At 43.0% G+C, this 26,647-nt stretch overlaps 2 protein-coding genes across 5 annotated transcripts in view; one reads left to right on the plus strand and one right to left on the minus strand.

Moving 5' to 3' along the window:
• The window catches only part of LYPD1 (LY6/PLAUR domain containing 1), a 37,551-nt gene extending 28,963 nt beyond the window's left edge, over positions 1-8,588 (plus strand). For 2 of the 3 annotated variants that reach the window (XM_047772084.1, XM_047772082.1), the window contains one exon: positions 7,129-7,364. In XM_047772084.1, the coding sequence (XP_047628040.1) occupies positions 7,129-7,364 (236 nt within the window). Of the gene's footprint in view, positions 1-7,128 lie in introns of all 3 variants that reach the window. The other variant, XM_047772083.1, reaches the window with a different exon arrangement.
• Positions 6,834-26,647, minus strand: part of GPR39 (G protein-coupled receptor 39) — a 241,832-nt gene continuing 222,018 nt past the window's right edge. For both annotated transcript variants that reach the window (XM_047772081.1, XM_047772080.1), the window contains one exon: positions 6,834-8,318. In XM_047772081.1, coding sequence (XP_047628037.1) covers positions 7,804-8,318 — 515 coding nt within the window. In that variant the 3' untranslated portion in view covers positions 6,834-7,803. The remainder of the gene's footprint in view (positions 8,319-26,647) is intronic.

Here is a 26,647-nt window from a genome sequence, read left to right on the forward strand (position 1 = left end):
TCATACACATACATTCTTTCTTTTTCAGATTCTTTTCCCATATAAGTTATTACAGAATATTGAGCAGAGTTCCTTGTGCTATACAGTAGGTCCTTGTTGATTATCTATTATATATACAGCAGTGTGTATCTGTTAATCCCAAATTCCTAATTTATCCCCCCCCACCTTTTCCCTTTGGTAACTATAAGTTTGTTTTCTATGTCTGTGAGTCTTTCTCTGTTTTGTAAAAAAGTTCATTTGTATCTGTTTTTTAGATTCCATATGTAAGTGATATCATGTGATATTTGTCCACCTCTGTCTGACTTCACTTCAGTTAGTGTTTCTAGGTCCAACCCACAGGTAGGTCTAGTCCAGACTCCTATGGAATCACTGCTTTGTGCTGGGTCCCAGTGCACATTAAACCTTGTGCATGTCCTCCAAGGGCAGAGTCTGTTTCCCCCTGTCGTAAGTTGTTCCTGCACTCAAGCACCCTATCCTTCAAACCCAAATGCTCTGGGCGCTCCTTCTCCTCATGCCAGACCCTTAGGCTGGGGAGCCTGACATGGGGCTCAGAGCTTTCTCTCCTGTGGAAAAACCTCTGCGATATAATTATTTTCCAGTTTGTGGGTCGCTCACCCAGTGGGTGTGGATTTTGATTATATTGTGAAAGCACCCCTCCTACTGTACTCTCCTTTGTCTTTGGATGTAAAATATATTTTGGGCTGGATGGGTTCCAGTCTTTTTTGTCAATAGTTGTTCAGTAGTTGTGATTTTGGTGTTTTCATGAGAGAAAGTGAGCTCAAGTCCTTCTCCCCCACCACCTTGTCCAGAATCCTGCCCCAGAGCTCGGTGTGAAGCAGCCAGGAGAAGTGCCCAGGCTTTGTAGTGGTGTTATTTTTTTGTGGTTTTGGTTTTAATTTCCATGATGTCCTGTGATTATGAGCATTTTTTCATGTCTGTTGTTTGTTGAGCATCTGTATAGCTTCTCTGGATATATTTCTGTTTTGGCATTCTGCCCATTTAAAAATCAGATTTATTTTTTCTATTGAGTTGTATGAGTTCTTGTTCAACAAAACTTGAACAAAGTGAAAAACAGCCTTTTCAGTCTTTCCGATACCTGAGTTTTTATGCTATATAATTTTATTCTTTATATCAAAGTAAAACATTATAGACTGAAATTGGGGGGAAAAAAATAGCTAAGACTTATTTTGTGGCCTAACAAATGACCTATCCTGAAGAATGTTCCATGTGCAATTGAGAAGATTCTTTGCTTTTAGATGGGATATTTTTTTTTGTCTTTTTGTTGTTGTTGTTGTTATTGTTATTTCTTGGGCCGCTCCCGCAGCATATGGAAGTTCCCAGGCTAGGGGTTGAATCGGAGCTGTAGCCACCGGCCTACTCCAGAGCCACAGCAACGTAGGATCCGAGCCGCGTCTGCAACCTACACCACAGCTCACGGCAACGCCGGATCATTAACCCACTGAGCAAGGGCAGGGACCGAACCCGCAACCTCATGGTTCCTAGTCGGATTCGTTAACCACTGCGCCACGACGGGAACTCCTAGATGGGATATTTTATATACATGTGTTAAGGCCATCTGATCTAATGTATCATTCACAGCTAATGTTTCTTTATACATTTTAGTGTCTGAATGACTTATCCATTGAAGTAAGTGGAATATGAAAGTGCCCTATTATTGTACTGGTGTCTGTTTCTCATATTAGATCTGTTAATATTTGTTATCTATATTTAGGTGCTCCTGTGTTGAATGCATAAATATTTACAAATGCTTTATCTTGTTTGACTTTTTATCATTGTGTAGTGCCCTTATTTGTCTCTTATTAAAGTATTTGTTTTAAAGTCTATTTTGTCTAACTATCAGTACCTCAGCTTTATTTTGGTTTCTTTTTCAATTTAATTCTTACTTTATATTGGCGTATTGTTGATTTGCAGTGTTTTGTTTCAAGTGTATAGCAAAGTGATTATATATATATACACACACGCACACGCATATACATATATCTATTCTTTTTCAGATTCTTTTCCCATATAGATTACTACAGCGTATTGAGTAAAGTTCCTTGTGCTATGTAGTAGGCCCCTGTTTATTATCTATTTTATATATAGTAGTACATGTATGTTAATCCAGAACTGCTAATTTATCCCTCCCTCACTCACATTTCCCTTTTGGTAATCATAAGTTCGTTCTGTGTCTGTGAATCTGTTTCTGTTTTGTAAATAGGTCTGTATTTCTTTAAGGATATTCCACGTAAGTGATTTCATATGAATATTGTCTTTCTCTGACTCCAGTTAGTATCTCTAGGTCCATTCACATTGCTGCAAATGGCATTGTTTCATTCTTTTCATGGCTGAGTGATATTCCACTGTATATATGTACCATATCTTCTTTAATCATTCCTTTGTTGATGGACATTTAGATTTCTTCCATGTCTTAACTGTTATAGTGCTGCACTGAACACTGGGGTACATTATCTTTTTGAATTATGTTTTTTTCTGGATATATGGCTAGGAATGGGATTACTAGATCATATCGTAGTTTGATTTTTAGTTTAGTTACTTTTAAGGAACCTCCATACTGTTCTCCATAGTGAATGTACCAATTTACATTCCCACCAACCCTGTAGGAGAGTTTCCTTTTCAGCAGACCCTCTTCAGCATTTATTGTTTGTAGACTTTTGGTGATGGCTATTCTAACCACTGTGAAGTGATAACTCATTGTAGTTTTGATTTGCATTTATCTAATAAATAGCAATGTTGAACATCTTGTCATGTGTTTCTTGGCTATCTTGTATATCTTCATTGGAGAAACATCTATTTAGATCTTTTGCCCATTTTTTAACTGGGTTGTTTTTGTGATATTGAGCCACATGAGCGTTTGCATATTTTGGAGATTAATCTGTTGTCAGTCATTTCATTTGCAAATATTTCCTCCCATTCTGTAGGTGGTCTTTTCATTTGGTTGGTGGTATCCTTTGCTGTGCAAAAAGCTTTGAAGCGTAATTGGGTCCCATTTTTTTATTTTTGTTGGTTTTTTTTTTTCATTATTCTAGGAGATATATCAAAGATATTGCTGTGGTTTATGTAAAAAAATACTCTATGTTTTCCTCTAGGACTTTTATAGTATCTGGTCTTACATTTAGGTCTCTAATCCATTTTGAGTTTATTTCTGTGTATAGTATTAGTGAATGTTCTAGTTTCATTATTTTACATGGAGCTGTCCAATTTTCCCAGCCCCACTTACTAAAGAGACTGTTTTTTCTCCATAGTATATTCTTGTCTCCTTTGTAGAAGATTAACTGACTATAGATACACAGGTTTATTTCTTAGCTTTCTGTTCTGCTCTGTTAATCTATATATTTATATTTCTGTTTTTGTACCCATACCATACTGTTTTGATGACTATAGCTTTGTAGTATAGCCTGAAGTCAGGGAGCCTGATTCCTCCAGCTCCATTTTTTTTTCTCAGGATTGCTCTGGCTAGTTGAGGTCTTTTGTGCTTCCACACAAACTTTAAAATTTTTACTTCTATGAAAAATGCTATTGGTAATTTGATAGGGATTGCATTGAATCTGTAGACTGTCTTGGGTAGTATAGTGATTATGACAATATTGATTCCTCCAACACAAGAGCATGGTATATCTTTCTATGTGTTTGTGTTACTTTCGATTTCTTTCTGCAGTGTCTTATAGTTCTCAGAGTACAAGGTTTTGCCTCCTTTGATAGGTTTATTCCTAGGTATTTTATTCTTTTTGATGCAATTGGGAAAGGAGATTTTTTTCCCTTAATTTCACTTTCTGATCTTTTGTGATTAGTATACATAAATGCAGTATACAGAAATTTATCTGTATTGATTTTGTATTCTCAACATTACCAAATTCGGTGATGAGCTCAAGTAGTGTCCTGGTAGCATCTTTAGTTTTTTATATATATAGTATCATGTCATCTGCAAACAGTGACAATTTTACTTCTTCTATTCCAATTTGGCTTCCCTTTATTTCTTTTTATTCTCCAATTGTCATACCTAGGACTTCCAAAACTATGTTCAGTAAAAGTGGAGAGAGAACCTTGTCTTGGTTCTGATCCTAGAGGAAATGCTTTCAGCTTTTCACTACTGATTATAATGTTGCCTGTGAGTGTGTCATATATGGCCTTTAATATGTTGAGGGTAGGCTCCTTCAGTACCCACTTTCTAGAGGGTTTTTATCATAAATTGGTGTTTCATTTTGAACAGGTTTTTCTACATCTATTCAGATGATCATATTTTATTCTTCAATTTGTTGATGTGATGTATCATACTGGTTGATTTGTGAATATTGAAAAATCTTTTCATCCCTGGGATAAATCCCACTTGATCATGGTATATTATATTCTTGCAGGGCTGGCCTGGTGTAGGAGACATATCTCGTCATCCAACCCTGCCCCCACTTTTGGTCATCTCTTCCATCTTTATGATTGTCTAAACAGCCTATTTTGTTTTTAATAACTCTCTGTAGCTGAGTGTGTACTGAGATCAGTTAGTGTCCCAAAGAAGAGGATCTCAGCACCTAGATTCAGGCTGATTGGAGGGCAGACCTTCTGGCAGCAACTTTTAAAGAATGCAAATATATTAAGTCCTGCAGGACCAGAAGCATAGGCCCCACCAGCCGTCAGAGCCAGGTGATCCGGAGATGTCCCCCGGGTAAAAGTCACAAAAATCAAGGCTCCTATCTTGCACTCTTTAGCTAACTCACCTACTTATTGAAGATTTTTTATTTCTACAAAGTTAGACTTAAAGGTATATCTCTGGCCATGTCACTAAGTAAAAATGCAAACTTAAATACAGCATACACAATGCTATCCTATTAGCGCATGTACACATACCTTTTCTCCATGGACATACATGCAAATGCATAGAAACAGGCCTGGAAGGAGGTATCCCAAACTACCAAAAGTGCTTGCCTCTGAGGAGGACCTAGGATTGGAAGGGGAGGTCATTTTTACCTTATCATTGTGAACATTTTTTTTTTAACAGTGAAAGATGTATTCAGTACATATTTTAAAAATTTTCTTAAACTAAAAAAAAAGTTTAATGACATTTAACTGGTTAATGACATTAGTGCTTTTAATATTTAAGAACAGGAGTTTCCGTTGTGGCTCAGCAGTTTAAGAACGCAACTAGTATCCATGAGGATGTGGGTTCAGTCCCTGGCTTTGCTCAGCAGGTTAAAGATCCAGCATTTCAGTGATCTCTGGTGTAGGTCACAGATGTGGCTTAGATCTGGTGTTGCTGTGGCTGTATCATAGGCTGACAGCTGCAGGTTTGATTTGACCTCTAGCCCAGAAACTTCCATATGCCACAGGTTCAGCTCCCCCTGCCCCCCAAAAAAAAACAATTTAAGAAGAGGATAGTAAATCAATCTCCTACAATGGGTAATGATTAGAAAATGTAGAGACTGTGCGAAATCTCTAAGTGGAAAATGCCCCATAGCATGTACTTTAGAAATCAAACAGTGCTTTTCCCTCCCCCTACACATTCTCTGTCCATGGGTTTTATCTTAGCAGACCAGCTACCTTCTAGGTTTCTCTAACAATGTTACAAAATCAGTCCTTACAAACATGAGCTATAGAAAATAAATTGTATGTTTTAATGTAAATCTAAATATTTCTTTATCTACCACTTGGGAGTTTTTAGCACTTCAGTTTTTTACTGTTTCTCTAGCATTCAAAGCAGCACTTCTCAAGGCAGGGGGCCGGGGGGGTGCGGACTCAAATCACAGCAATACCTGCAAACACCCATCCATGCAGGGAGTCAGAGAAAGGAGCCCTGGCTTTTGGTGGCAAGTGTTGTATCCCTCAGCCATGCAGGGCAGCAGGTGGGCTAAAGGCATTCACTTTGAGGTCCACCTTTAGCATGACATCATTTGTCCAAAAAAAAAGAAAAAAAAATTAATTGATGCAAAATGGCCTCAAGCACACACCCACACCAAAGGCTGTTTTCAAAGTAGTCTTCCCATCCCCTGAAAAAAAAATTAAAAAAACACACTCAAAACCATTTTGTAGTAAATTGGCTGGCTGCTTTGCTATATAGTGACTACAGATTTGATAGCATTCGACCAGAATACTTGGTTCAAATCACAGCTGATTGGCTTTCTAGAAGTGTGACTTTGGACGACTTACTAAATCTCTTACCCTGAGAGGCCCCATCTGTAACATGGAGATGATCCTGGGGGCCTCCCTTGTAGAGTGTTTGCAGGTAGTAAATGAGCTAGTGGCCAGCTGAAGAGTACCTGGCATACAAGAAAGTATTTAAGAAGCTTAGCCTTTGTTTGAATAAACTTACAGCTTTATGAAGTCAAATGATTATCCAGTACACCCTCATCTAATGACTGTGCTGCAACTTGGACATGACGCATGTGCTCCTAAGACCTTCCAGTCTTTCTGGGAAGCCCTTTCATGTGCCTACACAGAATGTGTTATTAAGTGCCAGCTATATGATGCTGACTTGGCAAGTGGCCATAAGTTCTAAAGGCAAATTTTTCCTTAGAATAAGGTAATGTTTGGCTCTCTGGCAGCCTGGCCACCTCTTCATTAAACCCACAGGGCCTCTTTAATAGCGATCTGATTTATCCCCTTTGAGGTTTGGTTTTTATTAAGAGACTCAAGGATTTAATAAACACATGGTTGAGAGCCATTTCTCTGTGGTTGCTTATAAAGTAATAACAGAGATAAGATCTTAAAGCGCAGCTTGTGTTCCTCTCTGGCATGAGATAGTTTGAACCAAAAAAAAAAAAAAAAGTAAATAAAAAGCTCTGTCTAGTACACAGTGTGAATCCCAACTTCAAACAGAAATGGCCTTTGATTGTAACAGCTCTTTATTCACTAGTATTGGTGTCTCAAATAGCTTTGAGAAAAATGGTCAAAACCAAGAGAAATGATGCCTGTCTTCTTCACCGAATAGGTCTTATATTTTGGTGGTGGGGGGTGCTCAATGAAACAACTTGGAGTGGTTTCCTGGCCCCAGCCAAGTTTCTGGGCTGTGGGAGGAGTACAGAAGTGCTGTTCCTGAGGATCTGGGCTCAGAGGGACACTGGCCAACACTAGCCAAGTGTGCAGGCAGGTTAACCCACCTCCTCTGGATCTGTGTTACAGGGATCATGTACCGCAAGTCGTGTGCCTCGTCAGCGGCCTGCCTCATCGCCTCAGCTGGGTACCAGTCCTTCTGCTCCCCAGGGAAACTGAACTCAGTGTGCATCAGCTGCTGCAACACCCCTCTTTGCAACGGGCCGAGGCCCAAGAAACGGAGCAGTTCTGCCTCAGCTCACTGGCCAGGGCTCCTCAGCACCATCCTGCTCCTCAAATTAGCTCTTTTTTTGGCACACTGCTGAAGCTGAAGGAGATGCCAGACCCTCCTGCTTTGTTCTTCTGGCTCGCCCTCCCCCTGCTCCCCGAAATTCTGCTGGGTGTCCTTTTATTCTGGGTGGGGAGGAGACTCTGTGTTCTTTTAGTTCCTTGGCAAATAACAAAATAGCTCAGTGTAAAAAAAAAAAAAATGATCTGAGCTCTGAAGAAATTCAGTCTGCCTGAATTTTCAGTGGGTCCTCAAAGGAAGGAAGGAGGTAGAGTGAAAATTGCCCCAGTCTGTCCCCAGAGTGGAGGCCAGGCTGGCAGAATCAGCCCTTAGGCGACACTTAAGTGGCCATATGCCTTCTCCCAGGCCACTCCTGTCCCTGATAGTGGCAGTTTCTTTTGTCACTGCTGTAAGCAGGTAATATTCCTTTCCTGGGGGGAGGGCCAGTTAGCACTCTAGGCGTCCTTCCTTAAAAGTCACACTTCGTGCTCTTGAATACCATTCTCAGTGGCAGGGTTGGCTGGTTTCATCACCGAGTCGGGCTCTGGTGACTCATGATTCAACAGCTGAGGCTTGGACTGGGGCTTGGCCTCACTCTCGCTCTGAGAAGTGCTTAAGAAAACCTTGTCAGTTCTCCTTGCAGAGGAATTGCTCCTGGAAGCCAGGAAGATGAGCGGGCGGTGCACCGAGCGGGCACTGTCCATGCTGGAGGCCGCCTGGGCGCGCAGGCGCTTATCCTGATTGGCGTGCGGCAGCGTCAGGCGGCAGCGCAGGACCTGCGCAAACACACTGCGGAACTGCTGCGAGGACACGTTGTACAGCAGCGGGTTGACCACGGAGCTCAGGTAGAAGAAAGTGTCCGAGAAGGGGAGGAGGATCATGTATGCCTTGAAATAGGCCTTGGTCCAGTCCTGCTTGGGTTTGGCCGCAGCCATCATCCTCCGAATCTGGTTAGGCATCCAGCAGATGGCCAGGGTCACAACGATCAGCCCTGAACAGGCGGGGGGGTTGGGGGGGGGGGGGGGGAAGAAGGAAAAAAAAACACTGTAAGACCACCACCACCAACAACAAAAATGCCCACAAAATCATTAGCCTCTCAGTTCTGTGCTTACTGGCCAGGAAACTACTGATTTTTCAAGTTGTGTTTGAGGGCTTTTTGTTTGTTTTGCCATGAGCAAAAAAAAAAAAAAGAATTTAACATTGTTTCAAGGCCGGGGAGAGTTGACTGTGTTAAAGAACATTAAATGCTTTAGACAATTTATTTATAGCTGTTGATGCCTGTTAGACAAAAAAATGTTTTCATTGTTGTTTGTATATCCAGAAAGCATTTTATATAGTCCATAAAGCTGGTTTTGTCCTTTAAAGAATAGATGGATACAGTACAGCCATATCAGTTGAAACAATATTTGTATTTTTAGTATTTTTTTTTTTTTAGGGCCGCACCTGCAGCATATGGAGGTTCGCAGGCTAGGGGTCAAATTAGAGCTGTAGCCACTGGCCTGCACCACAGTCATGGCAATATCAGATCCGAGCTGCATTTATGACCTACAACATTGGATCCTTAACCCATTAAGCAAGTCCAGGGATCAAACCTGGATCCTCATGGATATTAGTCCAATTCATTTCCACTGAGCCACGATGGGAACAACTCTCTATAAATATATATATATTTTTATGGCCCCACTTGTGGCATATGGAAGTTCCCAGGATAGGGATGGAATCTGCTATCCTACACCACAGCCATGGCAGTGCTGGATCCAAACCATGTCTGCAAACTACACCACAGTTTGCGGCAACACTGGACACTTAACCCACTGAGCAAGGCCAGAGATCAAACCCACATCCTCACAGAGACTATGTCAGGTTCCCAATCTGCTGAGCCACGACAGGAACTCCACATATTTGTATTTTGAAGAATGTTTGCATAGGGAAGATCCAGTGATATTTTCAAGACAAAGGGAAGTGTTTGGCATCTTTTTGCTAATAAAGAAGTACATTTAGGGACACTAATTTGGCATTGAATTTCAGGGGAGGCAAAAGCAGGAGTATTTTGTCACTGAGCGTGTGTTTTGGACATATATTTAGTTAGCATGCACACCTGTAATTACACTGAGCATATCTGCAACAGCACTTCTGTTTCTTTTCAGATGTTTTTAAATATGTCATCGTGTCTACCCTCACGGGGGAAAAATGTAATTATTCAAAAACAATGGAAGATGTAAACCTTCTAGTTCAGCTAGTAACAAGCTCACTGCCTTTGTGGTACTAAGCTGCAGCGCAGCAGCCCAGAAAAGATCAGACCCCCCAAAAAATACTACTGAGTGCCTCTCCCCTGGAGGCTCAGAAGTTGACTCATGGACTGATGTTTGCATGCCCACATATTTGCACACAGTCGCTGTTCTTTCTATAAGCTTTGAGAAAAAGACACTCTGTAGACCATAGCCAACTGCTGTCCCAAGTGTCATTAGTATTAACTACAGTGACCAAAAAAAGTAAGTCAAGAAAAGGAAGATCAGAGCATTTGCTTTCTTTTCTTGGGGAGCCAAGACACCAGAATGCAAGTTTCTATGTGGAGAGCTGTTATCTTCAAGCTGTGTTTTAAATTTTTAGAAATCCATCCTCCCTCTCCTAGCAATAAATAATATAACAACAGTATAGGAAATTTATTCACATGTTCAAACCCTTTGATTTTCCAGGAAACCACATGGAAGTGATTGTTGGCAATGACCCCCTCTGCCTCTAATCGATGATAAATATTTCATCAATAAATGTCCCAGGAGTTCCCTAGTAGCTCAGGGGGTTAAGGACTTGTGTTGTTATTGCTGTGGTCTGGTTACTGCTGTGGGGTGTGTTCGATCCCTGGCCTGGGAACTTCCACATGCTACCAGTGTGACCAAAATACTTTTTTTTTTTTTAATATTCCAGGAAAAACAGCCATGTTTACCCATCCAGGGCTGGCCACCTCGCACACTTGCCTGAGCATCCATTGCCTGGTGGCAGGGGGGCCCTAGTGATGTTCCTCAACACTGAAATAACCCAGTTCCCTGAGCAACACATCCTCCAAAGTTCCCTCCTGTCAGCCAAGAGACGCCCCCCCCCCCCCCGGAAGCCTGCTCACCTATTAATCTCCAAGGGTTTCTCCTGTCAAATTTCAGCCTAAACTTGAAATACACACAAATTTGCTTATTTCTTTCCTTGGAGTTTGCTACCCTCAGAACACTCAGTAAATCTAAAAACAAAATAGGCCAAGTAACATACTGATCTGATGAACAGACTGAAAAAGAAAATCACCTTAAGTCAAGAGTATATTCTGAAGCACCTAGTTACAGCTGCTGGATGGGAACAAAAATCAACATTTTTCTGATTAAAAAAAGAACACTGTATAGGAAATTGAGAACTTTTTTTTTTTTTATTGCTTTAAGAGGTACGGGTGCTTCCAGCCACCTGTGCTCTTCCAAGTGTGTTCTTAAGTTACTTCTTGTTTTTAGCTTGTGCAGCTCTGATTGAAAGGTTCACCTCATTAACTGTGAAGGAGCCAGGAAGCTCACCTTACCTAGGGAAGCCACAGACCTTCAGAGAGTTCTCTATTTTTTTTTTTTTCCTATTCCTAGCCACTGAATTTCAGAGAACAAGTAACAGCCATCTTCATTTGAGGACTTATTTCGTAGGATATGGAAATTGAGCACAGGGTTTTAGATGTGGGCTGTGCCACACTGTGGGAGGTTTTGCTTCTGGTGGCAAGAATCTAGAAAGGCAACGAGAACCACCTTGTGTTTACCACACGTTGAACACAGCACAGCTTCTAAAGCCAATGGAAGATGGGCAAGGAGAAAAGGCAGGGATGTGGGGCAAGAGGAGGGAAGTTATATGATTACTCTTCTCCAATCCTGTCTGTTCTCTTGATCTGTTGTTTACCTAACACTTATTCTCCTGTTACCTTCACCCCCTTTCCTTGGCGTCAACTGCCCTTAATTGGCCATCCCTTCAAAAGAAGCAGCTTCCTAAAAGGCAAGACCCCAGCATCCCAGGTAGGAGGCAAGGGACAAGGGCAGATAAGGATTATGGCTGCTTCATAGTTTTAGCCAGGATCGAATTCTTGCTCTGCAAAAGAAAAAGCTGAAGTAAGTACTTAGGTACCTTAGTCTGAACAAGTAGCAGAAGATGGGGAACCAGACCAGAGATTTTTTTCAATGATGAAAAAAGCAGAGAAAGTTAGGCTTTCTGATCACAGAAGTAAATAGTCATGAAAGCAAATACAAATCTGGGGAACAAGTGAGACAAGGAACTGAGTTTGAAATGGTCAGGGATTAAAAGATGAGGCATCTGACAGGTCATGAGATAGAAGAATGATGTCAATTGATTATTGAGGACATTTTCCCCATGTCAGTTTCAGTGCTACTGTGTTCTCTGCTAATTTCCCTTGCACCTCTCACTTCTAACAACAACTTGATGGGGTCAAAACTGTTACTTTCATTGTGTATAGGAGGAAGTTGAGTCTAAGAGGTTAGTTACCCAAGGGCTACAGCCAGAACCCATGCTTGCTGAACTCCAAAATCCACAAGCTATATATATATATTTTTTTTTTCTCAGACACAATATTGTCTCTCACATGTTCAGCTGGAAAAATGAAACACAAAACATGAGCCACCATACATAATAGATCTTAATCAGCCCTGCCGCTAGAAATATAAGCCACATATGGAATTTTCAAATCTCAACCACTTTAAAAAAAATATCAGTTTTAATGTTTTTAATCTGATATGTCTCAGATATCATTTCACATGCAGTTTCAATATGCAACCAAATTATTTATGCAATGTTTTGCTTTTTTGTTTGTGTGGCTTTCATTCTTAAAGGACATTTCAGTAGGGACCAGCCCCCTGTGGCTAGTGGCTAGTACGGATTCAAGTAATCCTTCATACCTCACCTAAAGCAGCAAGGCTCCTTATTTCCTCAGCTGCCCATTCCCTCTACTGCCCACTTCCCAGACACACCCCTAGAGTCCTGCCAAGCCTAGGAAACCCCCAAGGAATCTCCTGCCTAGCCTGCTCTTACCATCCTAAGATTCTGACGATGCATCGTCAAGGTAGAATCCTGATCACATGACTGAAGATGCCTTCTCACAGTAGAGACCAAGTTTATCCAGTCTTTTCACATTAAAGCCTACCTTATAAGGGAACTACAAATTATTTTAAGCGCAAATAATTCTGAAAGCACAGAATTATGTTTTGTATGCCTCATGCTAAGCCTTGCCTAGTCATTCTAGAATAAACCTATATTGTGCCAAGTACCTGCCAGGGCTGCTAGAATATACCTCCCCACCTCAACCGGAGATGGGGAAAAGGGCTATCCTCTTGTGCTTTGAAAGATGATTTTGTTCTCAGAAAATGGAACATTGTGCACACAGGTACAGCCAATGGCAAATGGGAGTTGTGTGCCCATGGGCAACCTAACAGAGGTCAACCTTGGGTGGTGGTTGGGGTGGGGGGTGGAATCCAACTAGCCCACTTGTAAAATTGTCATATAACAACAGGCTCACTTTCACATTTCAAAACAAAAGGTCATGGAGTTCCCGTCGTGGCACAGCAGAAAAGAATTCAACCAGGAACCATGAAGTTGCAGGTTTGATCCCTGGCCTCGCTCATTGGGTTAAGCATCTGGCTTTGCTGTAGCTCCACTTTGACCCCTAGCCTGGAGATTTCCATATGCTTCGGGTGCAGCCCTAAAAAGCAAAGCAAAACAAAACAAAAAAACAAAAGCTCACTGCCTTAGATGACACATTGCTGAGAATAAACACCATGACAAAAAGTAATTTTTTATTCTACTGGTTCAGCACTGGTCCCAGCTACTCTGTTGCTGAGAAAAAGCTTTAAAGTTTTATTCACGCCTTCATAGAGTAAAGATTTGACTAAATTTACGTTTGGCTGCAATCAATTTGGACTCATATTACATATGGAAAAATCTATAACACTTTGGTCTGTGTGGTGTAATGTGTAGCCCGCAGTTAAATAACTTTAGTATGAACTTGAATGAAGATCAGTGAACTGAACGCAGTCGGGTAAAGCAGGAAAACTGTTTTAAGTGAATTCTTGATAGATCTGTATTGTACTCCCAACAGTGTTGCACTCTGGGTTAAGAAATACCTTCACATCCTATCTGTTTCTCCATATAAAGTACTTCCATTTTTCCTCTTTGATCACTGCGCTGAAATGACAAGAGCCATTAGATGGTGACACAGATTTATTCTCAGCAGGGTCATGTTGTTTAAAAAACAGAAGTAATGCAGATGTCCAACAGCATCCCGCACTGAAGCCTGACATTTCAACAACATTTGAGCCGGTTTAGTCTTCAGCAATGCATTAAGCTCTGCCATCTGAGATTGGCTGCATCGTACACCTGCCACTGTGCTTTGTTTTCTCCCCTGCAGTCTTTAAAGTGAAGGTAACTATTTGTGGGTCCCCCAGAAATCATCTTTGAGTCATCAGAAAATAAGAGAGCCAGAAGGGAACAAGCGACAAAACTGAGGGAGGCTAAGAGATTTGCCCAATATCTCATAGGGCAAGTGGTGGGACCCCCGCTCCTGCTATCTTGCCACACTGCTCAGAACACTGGATTCTGCCCTAGATTGACAAACAAGCCTTTCATTGGTTTTCAATGTGGTGGAATTGTTTTGTTTTGCTTTTCAGTTTTAGGCTCATGTGTTGATTATTCACAGTGTAAAATACAATGAGAGGCAGGCAGGTCCATGCCAGACCTCAGCTCAATTCAGCTCAGCTCCTCTAGACATGGTCTGGATTCCATTATAGAACCACATCCCTCAAGAGCAGCCATGTAACAAAGCTCTGGAGCCCATGCTTTCCCCAAAAAAGAAGGTGAAGTTTGCCTAAAGGAACTGAAAAATCTTTGGAAAACAAAATAGGATTCCAGGTCATGACCTGGTGACCAAGTCTATAAGGTCACAATCGGTCCACCCATCCATCTATCCATCTGTATCTGTCTATCCATCCATCCATCTGCTCATCCATCTTTCTTACATAAGCACTTGCTAGAAAAGAATACTTAGCTCATACTAAGCGGAAAAGATCTAGAAATATGATCCTTCCCCAAGCAAATGTGTTTTGTGTGATTTGAAGGAATCCCAGGAGCTCCTGCTGTGGCGCAAGTTGGGAGCACTGGCACGCAGGTTTGATCCCTGGCCATGCACAGTAGATCTGTAATTCTATAGCTGCAGGTTAGGTCATGACTGCAGCTTGGATCTGAACCCTGGCCAGGGAGCTCCATATGCCACAGGGCAGCCAAAAATGGAAAAAAAAAAAAAATATCCCAAAGATTTGCTTTCCCCCTGATGTTAAAGTCCCATTTAACTGAATCATTGAAACCTTGGGGACACAGGAGAATGTTGAGAATGATTTAGGATTTCACCATCCTCTCCCTGCCCCAATATTCCAACTTCTCTCTAACCCCAACCACAGTGAGCAAGAGTTAGAGCCCCACCCATAGTCTCTGATGATAAAAAGCTGAGGAAAGACAAGACAGCCGTAGCCTGGTGACTGTACAAAGGACCATGAGGGCAATCTGGGCCAAAGAACATTATGGGCATTGAGTAGGGCTGGCTGACCTTCCCACAGGTGGGATCACTCAGAAAATGAAAGTAAGAGTTTGCCTGGAAAACAGCAGCCCAGCAAAGATGGGCAGGAGCGGGGGCTGCATACCTTCTGAGAGCTGCAAGGCTTGGTGTGGTCAGAACAAAGGGGTGAGTGGAGACAGTGGGAAAGGAGGCTGCGGAGCGGATACTCCAACAGGATTTGTGGGCAATAAATTATCCCTCAGATAGCAAGGTGGGGAACAGCTGCTTGTCAACTGACATTTAAATCACAATTTCCAGTGGAAAGCATATTGTTAGTTGAAAGAAGAGCAGGGAAGAGATAAATATAACCAGTCAAAGGTTTTAGCACTTTCGTGATTGGTATCTTTGCATTTGCCAATCTGCTTCTGCCAGCCGGTAGAGACATTGATCTCACTCACTGGCTTTGCCCGAGGAACCCAAATCAGGCACCAACCTTGGTTTAGTCTCTGACTTCTGAGACAGTGGTTCTCAAAGGGAGAGGTGGGGGGATCTGTCCCAGAAGGGCCACATCAGCACCACTGGGGGAACTTGGCTTGATGGAGCCTGGCAGTCTGGGGTTAACAAGGCCACCAGGATGATGTTGGTGCTCACTCAAGATTGATAACTCCAGGTCTAAGGGAAGCACAAATTGAGGTGGAGCCTGGATCAGAGGGCATTCGTGTGGCTCCATTGCAGTCATGGGCTTGTCTTTGATGCAGCCTCACATCTGAATGAGTGTAACTCTGAGCTGACAGTAGCTCTGAAACCTTCCTTCTGGTTCCTCTCATTCCTGAGCATAGCCACCCCCCTTGGCCTTGCCTCTACCCGTCTTCTCTCCCTCTGTCTCCTGTCCCTTCCCATTTCCTCCTCTCCTTTCCTTTTCCTTTCTTTACATGTTTCTCCAGTAAAGCAATGGCATCATTCCTTTCTCTTCACTCTGCTCCTTTCCTGCTCTTCACCACCTCCCCCGACCCACCTTTTCCCAAGGTCACCATAACCAAGCCCACAGCCAGCCTTGCTGATGTTGCCAACACACACCTCTTCCCTACCCTTTATTTTCTTGCACAGTTTTGAGAAGCTGCCGGCAAGTTCCTTCATAGCTAACAGGAGGCTTCCAGGAAGGATGATCACCGCTCATTGCTCGGTTTGCCAAAGGAAAGTGAGGGGCTTTAGAAGCAGCACAGGAGGGGTATGAGGAACACAGGTGATAGCTGGGCATTGGATCTCCTCTCCTGAAAGCCACCCCATGTCCTGTGTCCTCTGACCCTGCCAAAGCTTGCCTGGACACCTTGCAGTCACTTTTCCCATGAACTTCATTTAAAACATTGTTCTGCCTTCTCATTCTCTTTCCTGTTGAGGAATGCTCTTTAGGAGAAGATAGAATTGCTGTTGGGATTTGGTTTTCAGAGAAGGGTGCAGGGCACTGCTTTAAAATGATGCAAAGGTCACAGATGGCTGCTTCTGTCCATGAAGACAGATGGTTTGCTGTCCCCTTCTTGCCCTCACTATCTGAGGGAGCCCAGGAAAGGACAGTCTCCCCAATATGGCTCCATCCAACATGTGGAGAGGTTAGAGGCTCAGATTCTCGATGGCCTGCAATTGCAAAGCATTACATCTACCCTATTCTGCTCTGTAAGCTTCAGTGCAAGGAGAGAAACTACAGAGCACTGCAACAACATATGTATTTCTCAAGCCAGCCTTCCTGTCTGAGAGCTGGAGGACAGCCACTCGCACTCCAAGGAAGCAGCATTTAGGGTCTTCATTGTGGTTTAGTGCCTCTGTTCAGCTACGAATGCATGGTAAATGATCAACTGGAATCTGTTAAATAAATATTTTTCTATGTGGATCTCAACTGTCTGCAGCTGTGTGGCTCTCTGTGCAGTCTGTTCTGAATCCACTGGCAGTGAAGTCCCAGTGGACTGGGACCGGGATAGCCACCAAAGCCAGAAGCTATTTCTGAGCAGACAGGTGAAGCCAAATGCTTCCTCCCTAGTAGCACACATCCTGGGAGTGGGAGGTGGTGACAGGGCCATGCTGCCCCCAAAGCCTTCAGAGGGCCGGGGGAGGGGGGAACGACAGACCCTATGATGACGAAGCCAGCCCCTCCAGGGGATCAATTCATACCACCCCTGCAATGGCCACCATGCCACTTATAAACACCACTTAATGGCTGAAAGGCTGCTATTTCTAATAGGATTTAATTCCCTGAGATGGTAGAGAATTAAAACCCCAGAATGCACGCACTGGGAAAACAACCCTCAGAGGCGAGTGTACTGGTGAGCCAGCAGAATCTGAGGAGAAGCGGGAAGAGATGCCCAAATTCACATAGCCCACGAGTCCTGTTAGTGTTTGCACTGGTCCCAAGCTCCCCTCAGAGCCCAATGAAACCAAGTGTGTCTTGGCTAAAGCAGGACTCCACTAAGCCCATGCAGCAGAGGCAGTTCAGGCATTTTGGGAGTGCAGAGGGGTGCGAACGTGTTTGTGTATACTGGTCCCTGCTTAAGGGTGTCTCTACGCAGAGGGACCCAGACTGTGGGAGAACCAACACTGGGTGCTTGTGACCGAGGCAGGCCTCAATGCGGCGAGCAGCCCCTCAGTCTATTCTTTCTTGTCTCCAGGCCCCTGCACATGCTGATTCCCCTGCCTGGACCACATTTTCTTCATCCTTTGCTCGTCTTTCTCTCTCCCCTCCTTCCTCTGCCTCTCATCCTGACTGCCCGTGCTTGGTCCAGGTCTTATTCTACAAGTTTCTACACAGTGTCACTGCCTCCAGGAAGCCTTCCTTGTCTCCACAAGCCTGGATCAACTTCCCTACTATGAGATCACCAACACCTTTACTACCTGCCCTTTCGTCATGACACTGCAGTGTAAACTAGACCATAAACTCCATGAGATCAGGATATTCCATCTTCACTGCTGTATCCTTGGCACAAGGTAGAACATCTTTACTTAGTAACTGCTCAATAAACATTTGCACGAGGGAGAGGGGCTGTTGGGAGTCAGGTGAGAAGCTCGACAGGAGAGCCTTTAACATGCATTCACCTAATGTATATTTATATTCCATTTGAAGCCAGCTTCCCTATCCACAGGGGTCAGTACTAAGCCTGATGCAGAGCCCAGTGCCTGAATTATTTCTATCCTCATCCTGATAAAAAGAGGAAGAGAGAATAGGACTTGGAAGAAGGGGTCACCTTTTCATTTAAGCAAGGCCAGGACCCAAGAAGGAGGTCTTGACCAAGGTGAGAAGCCTTGGGTCTGAAAAGTGCCTTCAGATGCCAACAGCTTTAGTCTGTCATGTGCTACATCTCAGCCCTGAGTTCTCTGCAATAAAAACTCCTGTCTTTTCCCAAGGTGGTCTCTTGCGGTACAGAGTACAGGTGAGGATCAGTGGATGAAAACGGGATATAGAAAAGCCACAGTTACCAAAGATCTGGGTTGGGAGACATTCACTTGTCCCCAAATAATTCACTTTAGGATGGTGATTCACTAAATCACAGTCCCCCACGAAGATGCTACATGTCTTTATCAGAGAAGCTGCAGCCCCCAAACCCAAAGCATAAGGGTTGGGGTCTGAACCAAAGGGGGGAAACACATAGACATGTAAACAAATCACTTAGAAGAGCATTTGGCAAAGTTTACCAGAAACTTTTCTATGTTACATGCTTATATGACCTCAGGAGAATGAACTCTTGCAGTTATAACCTTAAGTTTCCATCTGGGTACAACTTGTTTGTAGAGGGAAAAGGCTTGGGGAGAGCAGAAGATGATGTTAACTCCTCAGACTAACTCCCCACTCACTGTATGCCTATCATAAATTTTCCAATAACATACATCTTGGCACCTCTGGCTTTGCCTTCACCTGACCTAAACAACCCCACCCACCAAGGGATGCTCGGTTTTCATCTCTAAAGCTCAGGCTTTTATATATATAATGGAGATGCTGGGATGATTAGATGAGATAATAGATATAAAGTGCTAAATTCAGTACCTGGAGCCAAATAAGGAAGGGTTCATTGTTAATTATCACTATAAGCACCTCTGTAATCACCTCCACCTCCATCACCTCCTCCACCACCGTCATCACCACCACGACCTCCACCTCCATCACCATCATTACTATCTCTGATACCATATTTACCATCATCATCGTTTCCATCTTCACTTCTACCACCATAATCACCACCACCACTTTACCACCAGCCTTCTCACTGCCACCGAGACAGCTCTCAGAGGTTAGAGATCCAGAAGGCTGACTAGAACCACAGGATGTCAGACACCTTCCAATTCTCAACTCACAGATAAGGCCCAGAAAACTTCTGTGATTTTACCAGGATTTTCCTGTTAATCAATGGCAGAGAGAGACTCAAGTCTTCAGTCTCCAGATTTACAGGCCAAACTTCTTTCCATCACCTAGAAATGGGGCGCCCATCACTCTGCCCTGAGGCCCTGACTTGTTTATCCCTCCCTCAATTCACACATATGATTGGGGCATTAAGGAGTTATATAGGCATGGAGTGGAAGCTGTCATAAAGAAGGACACTGATAGAAGGTAGGATTGTGAGAAGAAGGAAAAATCCCAAATTCCAGGAAGATGGGAAGCCTGAGTCTCTCCCCCATACCCTGTCCCTACACAGTTCATCTCCAGGAGGAATGACAAGGAGCACAAAGGCTCTATAACTTTCTGATCTTCGGTTAGCTAGGCTAAGGTCTCCTCTCCACTTGACCCTGATCCTTGCTCCTCTGCTCCATCCTCTACTCCCATCTCGGCACACGCACACCCATCCCCAATGCCCACAGCCACATAGTCAGAGACTGAGCTAAGGTGCAATGGAAAGGGTAAGGGCTTGGATTTGGAGTCAGACAGACTGGGTTTGAAGGTCAGCCCAGTTTTTCTGCCATTTACCAGCTGTGTGACGGAGATGGGACCATGGCTTATATCTCTGTGAAATGGGTAAAATAATAGCATCTCCCCCAAGGAATTATTTTAAGCAAAGCTCAAAGAGATATGTGCAAATAAAGTGCTGAGCACAGTGATGATCACTGAATTGCCACTCATATTACTACACAATCCAATCAGCTGCCCTGGGTGGGGTGGGGGGAGGTAATACCAGCTAAAGTTAGTAACAGTGCATGTGTATTTGAGACAACATTCCACGTAATTTACACTTGTTTAAAACTTACAGTAAGCCCCACAGATGGCCACTACGTAATTCCATAGCTATTATATAGATAAGTTGAGGTGTGGATATTTAAATGACCTGCCTAAACTCACAGCTGCCAGAAGTTGGACCCAGGCATCCTGGTCCAGAGTCCATGCTGAACACGCCAACCCAGTAGCCCACTCTTAGCTGGAGAGCCCCTCTGGAGGAGGATTAAAGATCAAATGCTTTCTGAATTCCAAATTCAAATTAAGGTATCTCAATTCAAAAGGCCGTGAGTTCAGAAATAAATTTCTTTCCGTGGGTGTCATAGTGAAGAACAGAATCTCAACTGTCAAGAAATAAAAACTCCCTCTAACACATTTCAATGACAAGGAAAGGTATCATCTTCAAAGAGTCTTTTTTATGTGTAAGGTGATCACAGTAAACTTTCCTGTTACTGTAAGAGAAGCTTGATGGAATTCAAAGAAGCAAATGCTTTGAATAGAGGGCTGGCAGGCTCTACTCCTGCAAAATGTCTGCTTTTGATTGGATTTATTTGATGGGAAGCAAGAATCTCTGCTCCACCCCCAGTTCCACGCACAGGAAGAGTTTGGGGAAGGATACTTTCCTAAGTTCATATAGATTCATAATTAAAAACTATTCTCACTCATCATAGACTCATCTCCCCATCCCCATAAATACATTCTACAATTTAATTTCAAAGTAAATTAAAAAATGAGTTCAGTTCCTCTTTATCTGCATATATCATGTAAGTTAGCAATGGAATTCCTAGAACAATCTATAGTCAAATGCCAGGACAGGAAGGCCAAAAAAATAAAAAATAAAAAAAAGAAATCATCTGATGGGAGAGATATCAAAAGAGGTTTATGAAGAAGTCAGGCTTATATTGCATTTTATTTAAAGCTGGGGGGGGTCTCAGCTGAAATCTGTAAAGCTCTCAGACAAGTCGAGAAGATGCTATCAGGCTTCTAAGAGTTTTGTATCAAGAATGATCAGATGAGGATGCCTCCCTATTAATGATTTAAAAATGAAATAACTGTAGCATAACATCGTAAGCATAAATCCCTCCTGGTGGATTTTGTTTGCAGAGGGGCAAAAAGCACCGTGAGGAAATAGTCTTGCAGATTTAGGAACATTAAGTATCTCCTTTCTTATTCAAGTGCAGCAGTAATTGTCAGCAATACACATTATTATTCATAGTAAACCCAGTCAAGTCCAAAATAATCACATCCTGCTTTAATTTTTAAAGCTATTCTGCATCTATTATCTCACTTGCTGTCTCCTCCACCTGATGACCAAATGGCAATGTAATAGGGAAGAAGAAATCAGACTCCATATTAAATCTGTTTCTTTCACTTTAATCTTTGTATTCTATTGCTTTTGCTACAAGTTAAGAATGTTGCCTATGGCTTGAAATACAAAGGATAGCCCACACTCCAAGCTCCGAATTTTTTTTTTTTTGTCTTTTTGCCTTTTCTAGGGCTGCTCCCATGGCATATGGAGGTTCCCAGGCTAGGGGTCTAATAAGAGCTGTAGCCACCGGCCTATGTCAGAGCCACAGCAATGCAGGATCCAAGCCGCATCTGCAAACTTCACCACAGCTCACAGCAATGCCGGGTCCTTAACCCACTGAACAAGGCCAGGGATCAAACCCGCAACCCCATGGTTCCCAGTCGGATTTGTTAACCACTGTGCCACAACGGGAACTCCCAAGCTCTGATATTTTAAGGTATAACACTTTTCCATTCATAGGGAAAAAGTTACAGAAGAGAGAATAACATTTGTCTTGTTGGAGGGTTACAGGAGCAGTGACCTGAGTGGACAGCAGCAAGAGCAAAGGATTCTGACACCAAGAAGTCTACAACAACCAACAACACTCCTCCCCTTTTAATATAAAAGAAACCCAAATTATAACTAAGGCAAGATGGTTCTTTGGGACACAAGTCCACCATCTTCTTGGTCTTTTGGCTTTCTGAATAAAGGCACAATTCCTTGCCCCAAAAACTCGTCTCTTGATTTATTGTGTGTCGAGAAGTACAAGCTTGGAATTGGTAACAGCAGAGCACCTCCAGGTGCTCTCCTAGTGTAAACTCATTAATTCCCCTCTCTGGGTACCTCCTCCATATCTGACTTGAAATACCATCTCTAGAGATATGCAATTCCCAAATCAACACTGCCAGCCTCAGTAGACACCCAAAGCCAGCCCCTTACTCAATAACATTGCTTAGATACCTCATGTGCATCTATACTGGGACATCTCTAAACTGAATTAATGACCACCCACCTTCCCAAACCTGTTCTCCCTCCATTGCTCCCAATTTTAATAAACTCTACCACCATTTACTGAGATTTTCTACCTGGAAACCTGCAAGTCATTGTTCCACTTCCTCCCCATCACTCCCAAATCCAACCCATCTCTCAGCCTGTCAGTCATCCCTCCCAAATCTGTCTCCTTCTTGCCACCCCAAATGTAAGATTCACTCAGTGGGGCTGCCTTTATCTCATGCCTGGATCTGGCAGAAACTCCCAAATTGGTTTTGTCTGAAATAATTCTTGCCCAAGCCATACTCCACACAAGCCAGGATCATCTTGTCTTGTTTAATAAGTTCATGTCATCCCTTGCTTAAAACCTTTCAATGGCTTATTACAGAAATCTTAGAATAAAGTTCCACATTTTTAACAAGTCCACTCAGATCTGACCTAACTTATTCCTTTAGGCTCTTCAGTACTCTGAGTGCCATGTCTGTTTCAAACACCTCACCCTTTCTCGTTTCCTGGAGCCAGCCAACTTTCTTCTGCCTCAGGGCTCTTATCCACCCAGGCTCCCTTCTCCTCACCTTGATAATTATGATCCATTGGTTAGTTCTCTGCTGAAAGACCACTTCCTCCAGGAAGTGCTCCAAGACCTCAATGTTTAGCACAAGTTTGAGTCTCAAGTTATAATCCCCGTCACCCTATACTTCTTGGCTGCTCTCTGCATGTTTGAATGTATTTAACTTGGAACATGTACATTCGTGTCAGTCTTCTCAGCCATGGGAGCTCCACAGGGTTAGGAGATGGGTCTGCCCTGTTCTGTATCTGCAGTGTCTGCCAAAGCATCTGACACATGGTAGGTGCATAATTCATGTGAGAAAACCTCCCAATTTGATGCTGTAACCATATAGTGAGGCAGATGGGGTGAAGGCTGGTGGCCTAATTTTGACAGATGAAGAGGGTGACATGTATTACCTTGAATTGATTTGGTTCAGGTTACAAAGAAAATGAGTGGAAGACGGAAAGCCTAAAACCTGGGATCTTCCAATCAAGGATGTTCACAGATTCAATTACCCCCTACCCCAGCACACATATCTCCATGTTTGTTACCCAGAGAACCAATCCCACACCCTCTCCCAGAACTAGCTGAGAGAGGGAAGAAGCATGGGATTTCCCAGGAAAGACTGAAAATTTTCCTCCAACCTTTGCCTTGAAGGACCTGTGCGACTATGGGCAATGCATTCAAGCCATGGAAATGTGACTTTCGGACCTTCAATGACCTCAGAGATGAAAGATGAGTTTCCTTGATAGATGAGTACCATGAGGGGTTGCCATTTTTTGAGGCCCTTTCCAGTGACAAAACTCTGGTTATTTAACTTCCCTGTATTCCAGGATCCTTACCTAAAAATTGTAGGTGTTAAGGATCACATTTTACAGGGATGTTAAATCAGACAATATACTTACTTACCTTTTTTTTTTTTTAGTATTTTCCAGGTACATAAATTCAAGGGATTATAATCATTCTCTTAGGTAAAGTCCTAAGTGATGCCTAAGTGCCTTCACTCTTGCTATTCAGACTGTGGTCCACGGCATTCCAAGAGAGTGCTAAAAATGCAGACTCTCAGGCCCAACCTCCAACAGATCAGATTCTGAATTTTAACAAGATGCCCAGCTGATATGTGGTCTACATGCCAGGAGCCAACCTTCTCAGCATCACATCCAGGCCTCTCAACACATATCTGCTGCCTGCCCTTGGAGCCTTTTTATCATTTCCCTTCTTTGTCCCCGACTTTTCTGAATGACTCACATTTCCAGGACCATCCAGGTCTTTGCCTAAGATTAGCTTCCAAGAAACTTCCACATATCCCTCTCCCCTGGGAAAGGCCCCTGACCGTTCAAAGAAAAAGAATCTTCCCAGACTTTGTCCTTGCTTCCATGACAGCTCAACCACATCATTCCATGCCTGGCTCACTGAGAGCACATGAAGAGGCAAAGCCCATGTCCCAGCCATCAACTCATGCCTAGTAAGGCACTTAGGTCCTCAATGCCTATTCACTATAACTATGAAAAAGAAAATAATTTCAAAAAAATTTAATTCCATCAGTTTTTAACTAAACTGGAATCCTATTGCACTGTAGGATTCCAATTATATATATATACATATATATATATATACATACATACACAGACACATACATATACACACCCCACATATATATGTACATACACACATCACTTTATTGCTTAAGATAACGGCAATTTTAAAATGATTTTGGACTTATAGGAGAAAAATCAGATACCACCTTTCCAACCCTACCCCAGAAAGATATACAAAGAATAGAGTGGCTTTAGGTTGTTCTAGAATCAGGATAGAGACACAGCAGGAAGGCAGTGGCACAGACCCATTTTTCCCCAGGAAAGCCACCTCCTGGTCCTAGGTGAGTAAGGGACAGGACTCGTCTTTCTTGCCAGAGCCCTGCTTGGTATCACATTTGAAGCTGGAAGTTTCTCAGGTTTGAAGTGACGAAAAATCTCTGGGAGAATGGAAAAAGATGAGGGAGATTGAATAGTCTTTTCAAGCAAAACAGTCTAACCCAAGAAAGGCAGACTGGGGTGCAGGGGGTGGAAAAGGCCTCTGGGCATCAGCACTGGAAACTCTGGGACTCCTCAGAGGGTTAAGGGCTTCCCAGGGCAAGGCTCTATTGAGCACAGCCACCAGAAGGAGCAAACGCCAGGTGTATGGTGAGGGAGTACAGGTTGCAAGATGCATCTAAGGTGGGGAAGAGAAACAAAGCACCAGGAGAAGAATGGGAAGCATGGGACACCTGCTTGGCCTGGTGCATACTGGGACTGAGCATGGTCAGAAGCCCAGAAGATAACTCAAGAGCCACCTTAAGACCTGTCTTTCTGGCCCTTACCTGGCATAGCCAGGCACCCTTCTTTACCTGACTGCAGATGGTCGCAGTTAACTTTGGAGCACCTTACAGATTTGTCCACCATACTATAGATGAAAAGGAGGTCCAGAGCAGACAAGAGACTCACCCAAGGCCATCTGTCTGGCCAGCCTTAGGGAAGAGTCAGGAGCCAAGCCAGAAGAACAAATATGACTCCATATTAGATCTGTTTCTTTTACTTTAAACTTTGTGCTCCATTGTCTGTGCTTAGTCATGCTGTACCTTTTGTAAAAGAATGCTGCCCATAGCCTGAAATATACCCAGGCTTAGGCTCTGACTTTGAAGAGTCTATTCATAGATCAACAGTTGCAGAACAGAGAATAACATTTGTCTCTTTAGAGGTTTACATAAACATGGTGACCTGGCCTAGGAGGACAGTTACAAGAACAAAGGACTCCTACACCAAGACATTGGCAACTAACCATGCCCCTCCATCACCTTGCCTTTAAAAGTACTTTGCTGAACAGAAATAGATCCATAGACATAGAAAACAAACTTATGGTTACCAAAGGGGAGAGGAAAGGGAAGGAAAAATTAGGAGTTTGGGATTAACATATACACACTACTATATATAAAACAGATAAAAAATAAGGTTATCACAGAGAACTATACTCCATATTTTAAACAACATATAAGGGAAAAGAAATCTGAAAACAATAGGTATATATGTATGTATAACTGAATCACTTTGCTGTACACCTGAAATTAACGCAATGCAGTAAATCAATCATATGGCAATTTTTTAAAAAGAAAAAAAATATATAAATAAACACAACTTTTCTTTGAAAGTGCTTTGCTGAAACCCTAGAGGAATTTGGAGGTTTTGGGCACAAGCCACTCGTCTCCTTGAATGGCTCTGCAATAAACCTTTTTCTGCTCCGAACTCCAACATCTAGGTATTAATTGGCCTCACTGTGTGTCGGGTACATGAACTTGTGTTCTGTAAACTCTCTCCTTTCTCACTGCCAAGGCCTTTGCTTTCAACTAACGTTTATGACTGAAGCCCAAGTTTAGAAGGCAGCCCCAGGTAAGTGAGGGTGGTTTTAGGATCAAGACCCCCTGGTTGAGGACTGGGTTCCTTCACTGACTAGTAGTGTGACCCTTTGGAGCAAATTACTTAACATTCTTGTCATTTGGAGTTCCCGTCGTGGTGCAGCAGAAACAAATCTGACTAGGAACCATGAGGTTGCAGATTCGATCCCTGGCCTTGCTCAGTGGGTTAAGGATGCGGCATTGCCATGAGCTGTGATGTATGTAGGTCACAGACGCAGCTCAGATCCTGCATTGCTGTGGCTGTGGCATAGGCTGGCAGCTTTAGCTCAAATCATACCCTTAGCCTGGGAAC

Source organism: Phacochoerus africanus, chromosome 3 (assembly GCF_016906955.1).
Source record: "Phacochoerus africanus isolate WHEZ1 chromosome 3, ROS_Pafr_v1, whole genome shotgun sequence".
NCBI classification, from domain to species: Eukaryota; Metazoa; Chordata; class Mammalia; order Artiodactyla; family Suidae; genus Phacochoerus; species Phacochoerus africanus.